General features: G+C 44.5%; 1 protein-coding gene across 3 annotated transcripts in view; it reads right to left on the bottom strand.

Annotated features, from left to right (window-relative positions):
- Positions 1 to 18,957, bottom strand: part of MBOAT1 (membrane bound glycerophospholipid O-acyltransferase 1) — a 103,671-nt gene that overhangs the window by 12,196 nt on the left and 72,518 nt on the right. For all 3 annotated transcript variants that reach the window (XM_084795099.1, XM_084795100.1, XM_084795101.1), the window contains 5 exons: positions 15,955 to 16,010; positions 12,752 to 12,806; positions 10,937 to 11,120; positions 9,332 to 9,524; positions 3,200 to 3,303 (listed from right to left, as the gene is read on the bottom strand). In XM_084795099.1, coding sequence (XP_084651225.1) covers positions 3,200 to 3,303; positions 9,332 to 9,524; positions 10,937 to 11,120; positions 12,752 to 12,806; positions 15,955 to 16,010 — 592 coding nt within the window. The remainder of the gene's footprint in view (positions 1 to 3,199; positions 3,304 to 9,331; positions 9,525 to 10,936; positions 11,121 to 12,751; positions 12,807 to 15,954; positions 16,011 to 18,957) is intronic.

Consider the following 18,957-nt stretch of genomic DNA (forward strand, 5'->3'; position numbering starts at 1 on the left):
ACCATGTGCAAACTAGGTCAGCCTTTTACAGTCATTTCTATAAATAGCATCACAGTCCCAACTGTATCCAACTTGGCCTGGAATAGTAAGAGACTTCATGCATGAAGAGATCACAATGCAGAAAAGAAAATAAAGAAAGATCACCCATCTGGCAGTAGCGTAAGCCAGTCAACTGCCAAAAGAAGACAGCCCCAAATAAGACATGAACTATGTGTTCTCACTCGAAGAGTAACAAGAAATAGGGGTTTTCCCTGTGGAAAACCTTCAGCCGCAAGAAACCCTGTTTATAGAGGGAGACAAGGAGGAGAATCTGTAGTCAGAGAATAACACATGAGAGAAGGGGGCGGAGCGAGGGAGGGAGGGGAGAGGGAGGGACCTAGTTTATGAAAGGAGGAGAGGAGAGGAAACTGCCGTCAGAATGTAACATATGAGAGAAGAATGGAAAAAAAGGAAGAAAGAAATCCTGTTTCGGCCACACACTCGCCTAATGTGATATGCTTAAAAGGAAAGGGTAGAGCAATAGAGCTAAAAGATAGATGGAAGATGGCCTCACAGATGATAGGTAGATAATACAGATGACAGAGAACACAGGTTGGATAGGCAACAGATGATAATAGATAGATGATGTATAACAGATACATACATGTATGCTTCCTAGTTTTTTGTCCACTTGAAAGAAGCTAGAGATATTTGGGAAGAGGATCTTCAGTTGAGAAAATGACCCCAATAGATTGTCTGTAGGCAAGTCTGTAGGTCGCTTTCTTCAATAATGATTGGTGTAGGAAGGCCTAGCCCACTGTGGGCAGCACCATCCCTAGGCAAGTGGTCCTGAGATATGCACGGTAGCAGGCTGAAAAAGCCATTAGTGACCAAGCCAGTAACCAGCACTCTTCCTCTGGGTCAGCTCCTGCCTCCAGAGGTTCCTGTCCTGTTTGAGTTCCTGTCCTGACCTCTCTCAATGATGGACTGTGATGTGGAAATATAAGCCAAATAAACCCTTTCTTCCTCAAGTTGCTTTTGGTCATAGAGTTTTATCACAGCCACAGAAACTCTAAGACAGGTAGATAGATATGGATAGCTGATAAGTAGACAAATGATAGATAGTTGACTGAAAGATAAGAGGAAAATAGACAGATACACAGATGACAAATGGAAGGTAAATGGATAGTAGGATGATGTTTGATAGATTGTTAGATTTATTATTTATTGAGTCTTATTTTGAAATCCACTTTGTTTCTATTTACATAGCTAATGAATGCTATAAACATGGTCTTGAAGCAGTGTAACTAAACCAGATTCCCTTGTTGTTCCTTTGTTCTTGCCCCATACCAAATACAGTGGAAATCAGTATTCCCATTTTCTCTTCCAACAACTATATAACTTAATTTGACCCCAAGCACATGCCCATAATGAAAGAGTTCTGTCTTTTGGTGTATTGTTGGGGTGCATTCATGTGCAGCCAAAAACCAATGGGGTCAGCTCTGAAACTTGAAGCGAATGAAGTCCCCAAGCCCTAGGGCCTTGTCTGCCACCTGCATAGGGAAGAGAGGAACCCAGCCCAAATGTTTTCTGAGAATGGCAAAGGTGGTTGTGATGTCTGGAAACTTTCTATGGGGGGGGAGTGGTTTACTGTAACAGGGCAAAGTATCACCGCCTCCTCAGGACCAGTTCCAAATTTGGGCTTTTTTTTTTTTTAAAGCCATATTTGCCAGAGCTTCCTGACCCAAGGAGCCCTCAGATTGGCTAGAATCCAAATATCATCACTTCCCCCCATAGTGAGAACTGTTTATGCAACCTGGTCAGCTGGAGGCATCGAATAGCACCATGAATTTAAATTGAATATATGATGCAATCTAGTTAGGTAACAGGTACAAAGTGCTTCTACTTCTTTCTGTCCATTCTCCTTTTAAAGTAACAGTGGAAGAAGAAGGCGGGAGGAGGAAGGAGGAAGGAGAAGGAGGGTGAGAAAGGGAAGGAGGAGAAAGAAGAAGAGGAAGAGGAAAAGTGGGGAAAGGAAGGAAAGGATGGGGAAAGAGGAGAGCAGGAGGGGGAGGGGAAGATAGGGAAAAGATGAGGAATAAAATGGGGAGGAAGAGGAGGGATAAGAGGGGAGAGAGGGAGCAAGAGAGATAACAGGAAGAGGAGGGGGAAGAGGAGGACATCTTACCCTCCTCATAAATTTTTGTTAGGTGAAAGGCAGGCCACCTTCCCTCTGCAGGCCTTCTAAATGCAAAATTCCTCAGGCAGGAGATGGTGGAGGTTTCCTCAGTGGCTCCTTTTAGTCAGCCACACTCAATGTGGGGGGAAGGTGCTCAGTCTCCCAGGCTGCCTGTCCTCACACCTGCCCCAGGGTAGGTGGAAATCAAAAGCTAACAGCCACCCTGAGCAGGCTGGCTAGGGGACCAGTGCTCCTGCACGGTGAGAAGCTTGGCCTTCCTCCACTGCTGCAGGACAAAGGCTCTAGGTAGCCCTGTCCGTGCTAGAGTAAATAAGGCAAAATAAACTTTAATGATGTGGCCCAAAGGGAGCCATGTCTGTTTCCAATGACACAAAGAGAACTGTGATCCAAGAATAAAGACAGGGGAAGAGACACACTAACCCGGTGGCCTGAAACGTGTGCATTGAGATAGTTATTCTCAAAAAAAAAAAAATTAAAATTGTTTCCAAGAACCCACAGATAGCCAAGCATGTTGAAGTCTAAAGGCACAAACCTCTGGTCTACACACTGACCCAGAACCCAAGCCGGATGCAAACAAGAGAAAATTACATGTTCACTTTCTAGCTGGTAGAACAAGAGTTAAACAACAGAAAGATTTTCCTGGCTCCTTTTCAAAATTTTGGTGTCATTTTTCCTTGAGTAATTAAAAGTGTCAAGAACATCTATAATGTGATCTCATGCCCTCTTCTGGTGTGCAGGCATACATGCAGACAGAACACTATATATATATAATAAATAAATCTTTGTTTAAAAAAAAAAAAGAAAGTAGGTATCCTGAAAACAAGATAACGATAATGTGAAGGAGGAAGAGGAGGAGAAGAAAGAAATCGGAGAAACAAATGGTGAGGGCACTATGGGGCGGGGCATCCCTCAGAACAGCTTTCCCGGACACCCTGACGAAGAACATTGCAAATCCCACACTCGCAGCAACAGCTTGCTTTAGTCACTGTGGCCGTTTGTTCCAGAACCCGATATTCTCACCTCAATCTTCCAGATGTTCAGGTTAGACAGCAGATCCCAACGGGAATTCCCATCCGCATCCACGCCGCTGAACCCAAAGCCAGCTGCGTTGTGCACCGCGTCCGCTGTGGTTTGTAAGACAAAGCGTCAGGATCCAAGCAGAGGTCTTTAAAGGAGTGCAAACATTTGTCTAGTTCCAACAGCAGAAGCCTATTCGGTAACCTCTTGGAAAATGAACCAAAACACACATACACACACAAAGGTTTTGGCAGCATTATGAATCGGGCTGTTTGGTGACCTTGGTTTTTATTCATTTGCTATGGCCCTAAGTGAGTGCTTGCTAACGGGCACAGGACAGGATGTCCACAGAACGGAGAGGAGCATGAGGAGGAATTAAGAAATGAGATGGAGATGTTAGCAGGAAGATCCAGTGACTGGCAGGGTATTAGAAGATGAGAAGATATAATATACTATAATCTATAGAGAATATATAATATTCTATATAAGATATTGAAGGCAAAGTATACAACTGCTGAGATGCAGGCATCAATGAGGAACATGATAAAGGGCAAACATTATCACTAAAGATAAGAAGATGCTGGATTTGTTACTCTCCCCCTTGCTGTGACTAAGGTAATTTTCAGAAGAAAAGGCTTATTTTTACCTCTGAGGAGACATGGTGGTAGGGGTATGAGGCAGCTGGTCACACAGCACCCTCAGTGAGAAAGGAGAGAGAGGAATGCTGGCTCTCTATTCATCTTCTCCTTTTTACTCAATACAGGACTCCCGACTATGGACTCACACTCACGGCAGGCCTTCCTTCCTCAGTTAACCCCCCCTGGAAATACCTTCAGGCATACTCAGAGGCTTCCGACCCAGGTGATTTGAAATCCCACCGAGTTGACTATCAACCTTAACCAGCTCAAGTGTTAAAGGCCGGGTGTGTTGGATCAGGAAAGACCCAGTACCGCCAGGAACCAGTCGCCCTGGACAAGTTGAATACAAGGGGCTGAGAAGTTTAACACAAGATGCAATTGAGAAAAGTTTAAACCCACAGGGTAGAGTAGCCAAGCTGGGAACTGGGAACCAGCCTCACAAGTCAAACAAGGACACAGTGATCAACACCCTCCGCAGTGCGTTTTGGCAGAGCTTGCAAGGTAGGGGGCAGAAGGATTAAGATTCTGGGTTACATAGCAAGTATAAGGCTTGGATGACACAGAAAAACTCCATCTCAAAAAGAAAAGAAAAGAGGAAACCATCTTACCCACACAGTCATTCTGAAAGCCTCAGCTTCCATCTTTATTTACTTGACTAAACTATAAGAAAATGGTCCCCAAAGGAACAATTTACCTCAAATCAATGACTTAATGAGGTGTTTTGTAACCAACTAGAGTCCTGACAAGCTCCCACTGTTATGATAAAGACCAAGAGACTAATTTCCTCCTTTATCATATTCCGAGTTCTGTTAGAATATACTCTTCAAGAAAACAGTCATTAATGACTCAGACTAATTAAACCCCAGTGCTTTACAGTTCTAGATCTGGAAGGAGACCTCAGAGGCTTCACCTATAAAAGTCCAAGTCCAAATGCAGACAGCCTTCCAAACCCACCGGAAAGGAGCCCACCTACACACTACCATTCTACAGGAGTTGGCCTTCTCCAGGTGGGAGGGTGGCTCTGAGCTCAGTGGCCCGACACTTGGCCAGCACTCGCCTTGGATTTACTCCCCAGGACTGAGAGGGAGAAGGGGAGGGGGAGGGAAGGGGAGGAGGAGAGGGGCGAACGCAGTTCTATGTTTATCTCCTCTATTTTTAGAGTACTTGATGATTTAATGATGCTTATCTTAGACTTGGCTTCAGTTGAAAACTATCTGGTTTCTTATAGGAGGAAGGATTTAAGAGGACAGAGCCCCATGTCATCCTCTCTCCTCTAGAGGGAAACTCAGTAAAGAAAAGGAAAACAAAGAAACCAGATGCCAGGAAAGGAGCCTCATGGCTTCATATGAGTGAGAATAACCCTATGAATGACAGACATCAACTAGGTGACAATGAAAGTCACAGCTGGACGGCCCAGAGCAAGGGTGGCAACAGCAATTCTTACCTTTCCATCTCCACCCTTAACTATGTGCCCACCACACAGAGCCGAAAGAGCCAAGCAACGAACATGGGCATGAATGTGTGTTTTCTGTGGTCATCATCTGTGACAGTCAGATAGTCACAAAACACCAGAAAAAGGCCACTTAAGGCCAGAGACAGGTCTACTTCAGCTCAGCCCCAGATGTTCCAATCTATCACTGTAGGGAAGGGTGTGTGAGTGTGTGTGTGTGTGTGTGTGTGTGTGTGTGTGTGTGTGTGTGTGTGTGTGTCAGAGACGTCACATCATGGAGCCCAGGAAGCAGAAAGAGCAAAAATGCCCACGTTCCCGTCTTTTTCCTTCTTCCCTGTCTTGTCCAACCGGAGGCCTCAGCTTATAGGTGGTGCTGGCAGCGGCGTGCAGAACTGGAATTCCCTCTCAGCTACTGATCTCTGGAGAGGCCTGCACAGACACACCCAAACGTGTACTCCAATAATAGCTTATATGCTTCTGGACGTCAGAAAGCTGGCCATCACAGTAAGCCTTCATACAACTTCCTGGGTCTCTGCACCCAACACCTTACAGGAAACTCCTATTTACGCTCGCAACAGCGTGATGAGGTTCACTAAGGGTAGGCTCAATAGCACACACAGGCTAGAGGATGTGACCAACTTGTAGAAACCTATTCCCTAAGGATAAAAGGGATATAACAATGGCACCCAAGCTAAAGAGCTCTTCAGCCGGGCGTGGTGGCGCACGCCTTTAATACCAGCACTTGGGAGGCAGAGGCAGGCGGATCTCTGTGAGTTCAAGGCCAGCCTGGTCTACAAAGCGAGTCCAGGACAGCCAAGGTTACACAGAGAAACTCTGTCTCAAAAAACCCAAAAACAAAAACAAAACCAAAAAACAAACAAACAAACAAAAAGAGCTGTTCAAATGTGTATAAAGCACACAGCACAGGGCCCATCAAAGGAAGCACTCAAGAAAAGATGGCGGTGGCCATTTTTATTACAATGGCCTCTGCTGCTAATGTGAGGGAAGCCAAGATTGGAGGTGTTTTTTTCAATTCACATGCAGACCATTCCAGTGTAGGCAGCACTGAATGCGAAGGCTGGGGCAAGTCCACATCCTTAAGGGTTAAGAGCTCCTTTGGAAGATAGCTGGCTCCCAGAATGACCCTATTTGGAGAGGCAGGATTCCCTGTTCTGCACCGGGCTTTCTGCAGAGATTTATCTAGGATTTCATCATGACCCAGAGCAGCCAGAGTGAGATGCTGACTCATAGCCCCAGACTGGCTGCCCTTTCCCCGTGCATGGTGTAACTTGCTATGGCAGAGAAGCTGAGTTGAATAACCCTTTCTTGGAGTTTGTGGTCCTCAGGACACAGCCTACACTACAGTTGAGTGTGCTGAATTAGTGCCAGTTAGTTGGGGGCGGGAGGAATCAGAGCTGGATGTTAAATCCAAAGGAAATTGTTTTGCCATTTCAATATAAACAGTAACTAGAGCAAACCTAACATGGTGCAGTGCAGCGCAGCAGAGATCCAGGAGAGGCCAGCTTTGAGGATTAAACTGATAATAATTTATAATTAGTACATCAATTATATGTAAATGGCATTTTAAAGGGCTAGATAAAACAACTATTCGGGTCCGCAATTTAAATGTTTCCTAATGGACTGTTCATTGCTTCTTTATTCATAAATAATACAAAGGCTCACTTCAGACTAGCCCACGTAATCTAAACTGGAAAAACTTCAAATCAAACCTATATGACTTAATAAAGTGTTTCCACCAACCAACCAGGTAAACATGAAGGCAGGGCAGAGGGGATGGGGAGAAAAACAAACCCAGTGCATGACAAAGCTGTCCAAAAAAAATGGCACCTGCATTCCAAAGAGGACAAAATGACGTCCTGTTCCCTATCACCCTTCCCACCCAGACCCGGTCAGCACAACCCACCTTGCGTCAGACTCTCCCCAGGAGGCCAGGGAATGGCCTTTTTTCCTCCTTAAATCTGTGGCTGATACAGTCCAAAGTCAGCCCTTAAGCCCTGAGATACAAATGTGGGAGCAGGAAGGGTAAGGAGAGAAGAGAGAAAGCAAAGTGAAAATAGAGAACGCAGTTAAAGAGAGGGCGCCATTTTCATTCTCTCTCTCTCTCTCTCTCTCTCTCTTTCTCTCTCTCTCTCTCTCTCTCTCTCTCTCTCTCTCTCTCTCTCTCTCTCTCTTTCTCTCTCTCCATAAACACACACACACACCTGCACACATCCATACACAGGTTAGAGTAAAGAGAAAGCATTAACTATTTTGCATGGGAAAACATATAAATGCAGGGATCCAAGTAGATTCCCAGGTACACAAGACAGAACTGCCTAGCTCCTAAGGAAATAAAGAAGGCAGCTTTTTTTTTAAAACTAGCAAAGCAACAGCAGAATCAGGAAGGAGGGGAAGGGGCTGTTGAAACACATTTTTTTCCCTCCATCTTATGGCCACTGAGGCGGCTCTTGACACCTCTTGCCCAGTTAATGGAGAGGTCTGTTTTCCCACAAAATGTCACAGTCTTGAGATGCAGAAGATATTTCCCAGCACAACGCCTGGTGGTCAACAAACACCTCTAAACTAAACTTAATGGAAGTGTGACCGAAACACAGCACACCACAAATTCTAAAACAGCTCTAATGTTAGGTGTGGTAGTTTACAACTTTAAGTCCAGGCACTGGCAGGCGGATCCGGATGTCTGAACCAGCCTGGTCTACAGAGCGAGCCCCAGGCCAGCGGGACTACATAGGACGATCCTGTCTCAAACATAACAAAATAAACAGCTCAAAGTCTGATGTCACCGGCCTGTCATTAGGGAAATACTGCATTTGCGCTGAACTTATGCATACCTATTTTGGCAACTAAAAATAACCTGGCCCCAGGAAGAATTGCTTAATGGGCACAAAATTTGTGCTTGGGGCAATGACAGTTTCTGTCTCTTGACATACACACTGTCATTAAACAAACAGCAGCAGCAGCAACAACAACAAAAACATACCAATGCTGGAGTACATACCTAAATGCCCAAAATAGTCTATTTCGTATAACAAATACTTGACTAAAAAGAAAATAATTTTGCTTCTGCAAAGAGTAATTTACAACTTAAGACACAAGGCACAAACTAAGAAGAGGACCTGAGTCATGTCCTGTTTCTTAATCTGCAGTCTGGGGGCAAATCACCAGGAACTGTTGAATGACAAATTTAACTTAGGAAGCCAAGTACCCAATCACTCTGACCTTCCTGTCTTAAATCACAACCCTTAACTAGCCTTGGTAAGTGCATAAATTCTCTTAGCAAAGTGTTATAGCACTCTATCTCACATTCTTTCAAAGGAAAGAGATAAAACCTAGAGATTAGCTAGCACTCCCCACCCCTTGCAAAAAGAAGTGTGATAGAAATCAAAGGAAGCTGACCTTTTTTTTTTTTTACCAGAAAGAGGAAAGCCTTGAACTCAGCTTCCTTCTGAAGTGGCAAGCTCAACCAGCATTTCCTTCAAGATGTACTACCCAAATAGGTGTGTGTGCTAGTAAAAGTCACTGTACATACATACAACCCAGAAAAATGAAAAGAAAGCCAGGCTGTTACTGGAATAGTTTGGTTTTTCTGTTGAGACGGTGTTTCTCTGTGTAGCTTTGGCTGTCCTAGAACCCGTTCTGTAGACCAGATTGCCCTTGAACTTCTAAAGATCCACTTGCCTCTGCCCCCTAAATGCTGGGATTAAAGGTGTGTACCACCATCCCTGGCTTGTACTGGAATTTTCTCTTAACTTTGCACTGCACTCAGTGGCCAAGTTCAGTGGTCGGAAGCTGTTATGAACATTGGCTTTAAACACCAACCCAGACATCTTCTCACCGATAGCTGAGGTTAAGGAGGGTAGAAGAGAGAAGTGTAATGTCAAGGGTGAAAACTGGCACTGGCCTCACTACCACCCACGAAGGACTGGACTTTATTATGACTCAATGATGCAAACGATATTCTGGCCAAGCCGTCCGTGGAGGACCATTTCATTCCTCATTCATCTGCGGCCTCTCCGTCAAACTTACCTAATGTCCATGCAAAGTAATACTTGGGCTTTGCGGCTTGCATGACGACATATAAGTACCAGAGACGACCCAGAAAGTTGGCTTTATGTACAAACCAGTCATCGGTAAGGAAGGTGACGGGAAAGGACTTAGACAGTGTCAAAAACAACAGGAGAGACATCAAGGTCATGCACAACTTCTGTATCACAGCTCCCTAAAAAAATGGGAGGGAAAATCCATGTAACTGCTCAGGTATGGGGACCACAGTTTTGGCAAGAGCATCTGAAGAGCATGGCTACCAATTGCTTCCCTAGAAGGAAAAGCAATGAGTGTGGGTTTTCTTCCTCCAGACACAAATCTGACAGCATTAGGTGGAGTGCTGTACTTAGATGCAGAACGCACAGGTAACCCTGAAGACAAGGGGTAGTCACTCTAAACATAGGACATATCTGAATGTTGTTGTCTAAAACATAAGGGAAATGAGTACCATTATAGGGTAGCGATTTTCCACCACAAAACAATAACTATTTACTTTCCACTAGCACAGCCTGCAGAGCCAGGAAAACATGTTTGTGTCACCAGCCAGGAGGTAGAGACTTCCAGTATAATGGATTCTTCGCTGGCAAGTGAACATCTGAGGAGACAGTTCACAGGCAGATAATGGAGAGCCTTAGCTTCCAAAGATGACTCAAATGTTTAATCTGGTATCATTGTTAGCTGTCACTTTGGAATAAACCAACATTTACCAGGAAATGGGGAAGCTCAGCTGATGAAATGCTTCCACCGGGTTGGCCTGTGGCATGTCTGCGGGGCCTTCTCCTAATTGCTAATTGATGCTGAGGGCCCAGGGCCACTAGGCACTTGCACCTGGGCGGTAGGAAGAAAGGCAGCTGATCAAGGAGCCTGCAAGCAAGCCAGGAAGCAGATCTGCTGTGGTCTCTGCTTCAGTCGGTCCCCAGGTTCTAGCCTGCAGCTACTACCCTGGCTTCTCTCAACTGTGGACTCCACCCTGCAAGCTAAATAAGCCCTTTCCCCCTCCAGATGTTCTTGATCATGGTTTTATCACAGCAACAGAGACACAAAATAGAACATCTGGGATTAGGAAGTGCTGAGCTTTCAGTTCGTCAGGATTCAGTCATTGTGCCCAGTTCCTCTGACTTTCCAGGAAATGTCATCCTACGTGTCTGTAGTTTCCGGCTTCCTAAGAGTTGGCACTTTGCAATATGGCACAGCAATGGCGTCCTTCCCAGAGGGCATTGGGCATTACGTGACTGGACACGACAAGGAACTAAGAACAGTGCCTGACTCCAAACTAAGTGATCTTGTTCAGAGAACGGCTTAAATAATTGCCTGTATTTGATTTTAAGCAAGTAGGACAGGGATCTCTGTTAAGAGATCGTGCCATGTTCTCCATTAAGCTGCTTGACATTCGGTTGTGACTGTTTCCTTTTTCCGCTCTGGAGCTCAGCCTCAGGATCGCAAGCATGCTGGGCAAGCGTTCTATCACCAAGCTACACTCTCAGCTATGACATTTTCATTAGAATGCCTATTAGCAAGGAGACAGCCCTGAGAATGAAACCCACTTTTTGAAACTCCAGAAAAATATAGTGAGTACTAAAAACTTACAGTGGGGGAAGGCTCTGGCAAACCGTGGAGACCTCTTTGCTTCCAGTTCACTTCCAGCAACTTCATGTGTACATGTCTCCCTTCAATGAAGGCTACATAGTCCTTGAAGTTGTTACAAGGGCCAGCTATGACACTCATAAAGTTGAGATGGTAACTCAAGTACTGCAGAAGCGAGGGCTTCTCCCTGTGAATACAAGCAAAGTTTAAAACGAGTATTCATCTACATTCAATTCTTCATCAGAACACGCCCATACACCTGAACATTACTATTCATGCCAAGACCTTTAAATTCTGTTTTCTCTAAAATCTGGCCAAGACATCTTTAAGGCAGGAACTGTGGGTGAGATAGGCCATTGAGATGGTCACAGTCACCCTCTGCTGGCGGGGACCACGAACACTGAGGGAGGGATCTTGGGCTATTCTGAGGCTTGGAGCTGCTCTTCTCTCATTTCCTCTGTCTGCCTGCATCACGAAGTGAAGGTATGAACAAAGGCAGGGTGAGAATCTGACCTAGTGTCAGCTGCTCAGTTGCTCCAGACAGGGGAAATTCTCTCCTGACTGCCAACATAAATACAAAGTAAATGGTGGGAAGACCCGGCCGGTTTCCACTTGGAAGCCACACAAAACCAACTGTGACAATCTATTGTCTGCTTCGGTGTCTAGGTCCTGAAAAAGGGAGCAGGGGAAACCTGGAGTGCGAGACTCTGCTCAATGCTTCAAGGGCACGCCATCCAAGTAGGGTGTTATCTTAGGGAGGGAGCACTTGAAACACTCATCAGACAGTGCCTTAAGCTGTTAATAGCCACAGAGCATTGAGCAAGAGACCGGGGACTTATGAGAATCCTCCAGAGCTTCACAACTGTTTCCAAGTCTCAGCTCCTTAGTGAAGGCACCACCTGGGACTCCTTAGGGATGCCAGCTAGCTCTCTGTACCCTCTAGCAGGAACCCATCCCCCAGCTGTGAGCCACCCCAGCGGCCTTTCCATGCCAGCAATGCTTTTCTCCTGGTCCTTTAGGGAGCCTCCCCTTTCTCTCTAACAACATTCCTTTCTTCTGCCCACCCACACTACCCAAAGACCATCTTCGGACTCCCTGCAACTCCTCAACCTGGATTCTCTTCTGTCCTTCTTATTATCATTCCTATTCCCCGTACTGGGCATCTCATCATACTACAGGCATTGGTAATTACTATTTCGTAAAGGCCCCAGACACAAGTCCTGTAAAAATAATTCTTCAGTAGACACGCATGCACGCACGCGCGCGCGCGCGCGCGCGCACACACACACACACACACACACACACACACACACACACACATCCTCAGAAAGGTGTATCTCACAGGACTGACAAAATTAGAGACAAGATCCAACTTCCCTTGACCTCTGCCCTACAGCAGACCCAAACACACACAGAAATAGTATATATGCAAGGTTAACCATTGCTTATCATGGCCCAAAGGCAAGGATTAGTAGACAGAGAAGAGCCCATCAATAACAGATTGAGTAGTAGTATCATAGCCATATAATGAGATTAATGCATGAGTATTGTTAAAATGAAGAAACTTTAGACCAGCATTTCTCAACCTGTGTGTCATGACCCCATTGGTGAGTTGCACATCAGACATTTATATTACAATTCATAGCAGTAGCAAAAAATTAAAGTTTTTGAAGTAGCAAAGAAAACGTTTTTTTTATGGCTGAGGGTCACCACAACATGAGGAACTGTATTAAAGGGTTGCAGCATTAGGAAGGTTGAGAACCACTGGGCTAGACACATGCACAGGGCTTGAGAATGTTCTGCTAATCGCTAACTTACTTCACAGCAAGGCGGTGTTGCTCGGCAGAAAGGTCTTCAGCTTTTCGACCTAATCCTAAGAAAATGAAATGAAATTAGGAATAACATGTTTAAGGAGAAATAAGGAACTGATCCCAAAATCATCTTCCCAAATTCATTTGGGGGGAAAGCCGACTATTTTTCGCTTAATCTGCTATAGTCTCTGGTTTTCATTTTTCAAAAGCCCTGCCAGAGGAAGGCATTGGTTGACAATGAGCTTAGCACCCACGAGGCCCTGGATTCCATCTTTATGATGGGTGTGAAGTTATTCTGGATCAGTTACCCATGAGTCCACATGAAGAGGGAAAGTCTCCATAGGTTTGTATGAACAAGAGGACATTCAAGGTCACTTGTATTTCATTTATTTAGTAGGATGTTAGCTCCAGAGAGCCTTGCCCATTCCTTACGACATGACAATCCAGTGCCCTAGCAGCTGTATGAGTGCCTATCATGGGCTGAGCCAACCCAAATGTCTCCCTCATGATGCCAAGTGGGAAACGGAGTGATGTCAAGAGTAACTGTCCCCTGGACAGGTCCTAGAATCACCCAGGAGATGAGCCTCTGGGCACGCTTGTGAAGGACTGTCTAGAAGTGGTTAACTGAGGCAGGGAAAGCCACCTTAGCTATAGGCAGCACCACTCCAAGGGCTGGGCTCTTGGGCTTGCTAAAAAAAAAAGAAAACATGAGCTGGGCACCGGCGTGCATCCCTCTCTGCCTCCTGACCTCAGATGCAATGTGACAATGCACTCATGTGCCAGCTGCCATGGCCCCCTTCCCCAACCATGATGGACCACATCTCTAACCGTGAGCCAAACTAAACCCTTTGTCATAGCAACGGGGAAAAAGAACAATTACACCAGAGAACTGGGACAGGCTGTAACAGGGAAGCTGAGGGGACCGGGATGAGATACAATGAGGAAGAAACAAGAACTTTCTTCTTCAAAACAGCAGAAGGGATATAACCCTAACTGCAGCGAAAACACAAAGGATTGTCAGATTTTTCTTCTCCTTTCTTCAGACTCATCCACAGCAGAAAAACTTCCAAGCACAAGCAATGTTTGCTTCCCATAAATGTGCTTGCTACCTTGGAGCAAAGAAACTTTGTGGATTTGTCCCCCTTTTGTTTTTGTGAGATAGGATCTTACTATGAGGCCCAGGCTGGCCTTGAACACGCAGCCCTCCTGTGTATGGTGTCCAAGTGCTGGGAGTACAGAAATGAGCCACATATCAGCTCTGAAGCACAGTAAACAACATAGGAGTCTAATTCTGCCTAGCAACTGTGAAGGCAATTCCACAAAGCACTTAAACTAGGTGTGGTGGCTCAGGCCTGTAATCATAGCCTGTGGAAGGCAGAGACAGGGGGATCAGGTTTCAGGACAGCTAGGAAACATAATAAGATCCTGTCAAAAGAAAATGCCTAAGAAAAGACAGAGTGTTTCTGGAATTCCCTCATTCCTCCCACACACGAAGTGGAGAAAAAGAAAAGAAAAAAGTAAATAAACACTTTCCTTCGTGCTAGGAATATTCCAGGAAATGTGGTAAAGGGAGCATGCTTTAAAATGTAAATTTAAGCCCAAAGTTTATTTCAAAATGAAGAAGGAGGAGGAGGAGGAGGAAGAAGGGGAGGAGGAGGAGAAGATGGAGAAGAGGAGGAGGAGCCTGTGTCAAAAACAAAAAACAAAAACCTCTACTCACTCCAGCCTAGTATGGCAGCACATGGGAGAAAGTAGGAGGGTTCCACGTTCAAGACTAAACTGTGATGTACATTGAGGCCATGTCTACACACACACACACACACACACACACACACACACACACACACACACACTGGGTGGTAGGTGAGGGAGAGAGGGAGGGAGGAAAGAAGCCAACAATAAAACCCTACTGTGTTTCCTTGAGATCTCAGTAAGTAATACACTCGTGACAATTTGCAGAATTGACTTTGACAATTGGTTACGTTGCTTCTGTACACTGGTAGGCATGTCCAGCCTTTTGACATGGCGTCATAAAGTTGTCATGTATAAAGTTTACGCTCAAGAACAGAACAGCATAGCTAACCCCTACCCCACGCCATCAAATCTTATGTTTTAGGTAAGTTAATAATTTGGGGCAGGGTTATATTCAAAGCTATCTTGGGCTTCCTCAGGCCCATGGGCCATAGGGTAGGTAGACATTCCTGGCAGCTACTACCAAGCAGGGTTTCCATTTTCCTGGGACTTTCTGATTTTGACAATGAAAGTCCTATTTTGGGATGTGTCTGGGTCCTGAGCAAATCAGGATGGTTGGTAACTCTACAAACACCCCATTCTTGCTATGAAAGACCCCCTATTTCCTGCTATCAGTGACCCAGCTAAAGGCAGAGTAGCTAAAGCCCTATGTAGAAATGAAACACACTAGGTCAAATGACTCACAATCTGTTCCCATTAATAAAATAAGGAAACTAGTTGTTGGAGAGAAATCTTCGCAACCTGTCCACCATAAAGACATGGCAACAGCTGACATTGGTCCTTGAGCAGCATAAACCACAGAGCACCTGCCCATTGCCCCTCTTAACCCTGCCCTGGAATCTTCCACCTGGCTGCAAGCCTTTCTCCCTGCCATGGAAAACCACCCTAAGGATGTAAATCACATGGTCTGAGCATTGTTAGGAAGAAGCTAAGTGAAAAAAAAACAAAAAACAAACCTTGTTTTACCCAAGCAAAAGGCTCTTTCTTCTCCTAGCTTTTTATAGGTCAGGCTAATCTTATCAGATGATTTTTTCCAAGCATACACCTCCCCCATGGGGCTAAAAACTAGCATTAAAAACCAATTAACCAGCCAATGCTGTTAAATTTTTTATTACCCTCTAAGTTTTTCAGAGATGAAATCAAAGCAAAAAGGAAGCCATTGTCTTAATAAATTTGGAAAAGGTCAGAGGGCATCATGAATTAACTTTAAAATGTAAACAAAAGCTCGCTGTTCTTGGAGCCAACGGTTTTAGCAAATGTAGACTCTAGATTCAAAGAGGGAATGGGGAGTGATGGCCCAAAAAGTAGAAGGGTGTGACTGAGGAGGCCTGGAAACTTTGAACAAGAGAGCAAGGCCTTTGGTGTTCACGTAAAGCTTGGGCTGTGTGAAGCTTGGGCAAAGCATGCATGGGAGATCCGGACACCTGGCTGAAACCAATGGGAAGACTGTTTTCTCACCATCATGAACTTGGAAAGCCAAGGTTGTGATCTTCTGAGTGACAATCATCAGGGGCCTAGAAAAATGACAGAAAACCAAAACTGATTTAAAAAAGAAAGAAAGAAAGAAAGAAAGAAAGAAAGAGACTTTTATTTCTTTGCATGGCAGTTTTCACCCTGAAGTTTACTGAATTAAATGCAGAAATAACAAATCCAAAATATTCACTTTTATCCCCTTGCAAGTTGCTCTACATAAGCAGACATAGCACTACTTGCTGTGACCCTTTGTCCTTTGGGCAGTTCACATGAGACCTGTACACAGGTCAATCTGCACCGCATCACGGAAAGGGGTAAAGGACGGCCAACAAGATGGACCATTCTTCTCCATGTGTCTAGCCTGAGAGCTAGCCCACACAGTTTAGATGGTTGGTACCATTTCCATCTGTATTAGTGCACTCTGGGATGTTCAAATAATGACAAAATTAGCCAGTAATACCTTTCTCAAATCATGTTCTCAATGCTAAGAGACATGGAACTGCTATCAGCTTCTTCATCCGCATCTGCTACCGTCTGTTTTGTCTGGTTAAAGGGAAACTTGCATGCCCACACAATGAGACATATTTTTAAAATACAGCTGTCTGTAAATAGGTAACTTTAACTTGGTAAACCACTGGGACCTTTCCTGGGGGACATGAACAAACTTTTATTCATCCCGGATGGGGCGCCAATGAAAGTAAAAAAAAAAAAAAAAAAAGAATTCTCTCAGGTCTAGCTTGGTGAACCGGTGAGTTTAACTAACATTACTCAAAGGGTTATGGATGAAGAATTACCAATTGGAGTGCAGGCTTCTCACAGGCAGCTACTAACTGCACCAAAGAGAACCCTTCTCTGCCTCCGTCTCCCCTACCAAATGTCGATCCCTTGTATATGCTTGAGGAGGGGTGAGATCTCCAGGGCTTTAAGGGCCATCTTGGGAGGAACCTCACACACCTTGTTAGCAGACCTTGTCATGTGAGAGATTTGTGGGCATAACTGCAACAGCTCTAATTTGAAAACGGCAACAGCCACGTCAAGCACAAAGGATAGAGTCTCACAGTGTGGCCCAAAATAAAAATGCACCTGGAAAAGAAAAAAGCTAGGAACATTAGATGAGGGTATAGGTCATCGGTTTGACATTTAGCTACATCTATCATACACCTGGAATCCCATCTCTTAGGAAACTAAGGCAGGAAGGGCAAGAGCTGGGGGCTAACGCGGGTTATCTAGAGAGAACCTGTCACAAAAGAAAAAAATAAATGTTTGTGCTTCAATGTGAAAATATTTGTAAGTCATGTATTTTATAACTTAATAACAGTTAAATTTAAAAGTAAGCACAGAATCTCAACAAATAACTGTGTGTGTGTGTGTGTGTGTGTGTGTGTGTGTGTGTGTGTGTGCAAATGGATAATAAGCACATGAAGGATAGCAGTTAGTAATTAGCAGTCATAGAAATTCAAGTGGGGACCACAGCGAGGCATCTTTCCCAAGCACCAGTACAGCTGTACTTAAAATGATGGACAATGACAAGTGTTTGCAAGGATACAGGGAAATCAGCACCCTTAAAGACTGCTGGTACGTGATGGTTAATTTTGATCATCGACTTGATTTGATTAAGGAGCACATAGGAAATTAACGAAGCACACTTTTGGCTGTGTCTGTGAGTGCATTTCGAGAGCTTTAACTAACGAGGGAAGATTCACACTAAATGCAGATAGCATCACAGCACCGTAGCATCACAGCATCATAGCATAGGCTAGAGCACCAGACTGAGTAAAAAGGGAGCTGGAGCTGGAGAGATGGCTCAGAAAAACAACAACTACTTTTTTAAATCCTCCCACACCTAATGTTGTGTTTGCAGGCACCCAATAGCCAACAGGCAGGACCTAAAACAATATCATGGTGTGCTACAGGTCTGGCCAGAAGAGGGGGCAGGGGCTCTGTGCTCTTGAAGAACAGGTACCAAGAAGGAGGTCACCAGGTCAGCCTCTCTAGGGCAGCAAGCCATGCCACACTCCCTTATGTTGAAAATAATTGAACTTCCTGGTTTTAGTCCTTGTACTAAGGGCTACCTCCACGCTTCTAGAATGCCAACTTGGTCAAACAGATCCATGCAGCTTTGTAGCTCACCCGCTTGATGTTCGACACGACCTCTGACCCACAATGTACAACAAAGGCTGCAAGCTATTTTTCTTAAAAGAGGTTCGCTATATATAGGAATGGCACTGAAGGTGGTTTCTAAATATGGCCTTCAAAGCATCATAGTTTTCTTTCCGAAGCCTTTCTGTCTGCCTTGGCTTTATTCTTGAAGCCTGGAAATGCTAAGGATCAAGCTTCCTATGCAAATCCGAGCATATGTTTTTTAACTGTGTGTGCCTCATTCTGCATTTTTGCAAGCCATGTAAGGCTTCGGGGTCAATTTAACTCATACATTTGCCAGAGGGTCTGAACACAGGCATATCAGTAAAGTGATAAAAAAAAAAAAAAGATAGGCAGGCGGATCGCTGTGAGTTCAAGGCCAGCCTGGTCTACAAAGTCAGTCCAGGATGGCCAAGGCTACACAGAGAAACCCTGTCTCGAAAAAAAAAAAAAAAAGATATGGAGTTAGGCTAGATTTCCATCTCTGTTTAAAAAAAAAAAAAAAAATATATATATATATATATATATATATATATATATATATATATATATATATATATAAAACATTTGTTTTCATTAACCAAGGGGCTACAGTAAATTTATTCCATTGCACAAACACTTAATAGTCTAATATGCACAAGTATCTCCCTGCCCCACCCTCATATTACTGGGGATTAAACGCAGGGTCTTAAGTACCCTAGAGCAGCACTCTATCACTGAGCTATATTCCCAGTTCTTTCTTAAGAGTGTCATTTAGTTGCACAAGTTTGCTTTGAATTTATTATGAAACTTAGGCAGGCCTTGAGATGCTCCTGCCTCAGCCTCCTGAGCAGCTGGGCTGGTGGGCCT

The sequence above is a fragment of the Acomys minous genome (assembly GCF_964271855.1).
Source record: "Acomys minous genome assembly, chromosome: 9".
In the NCBI taxonomy this organism is placed as follows: Eukaryota; Metazoa; Chordata; class Mammalia; order Rodentia; family Muridae; genus Acomys; species Acomys minous.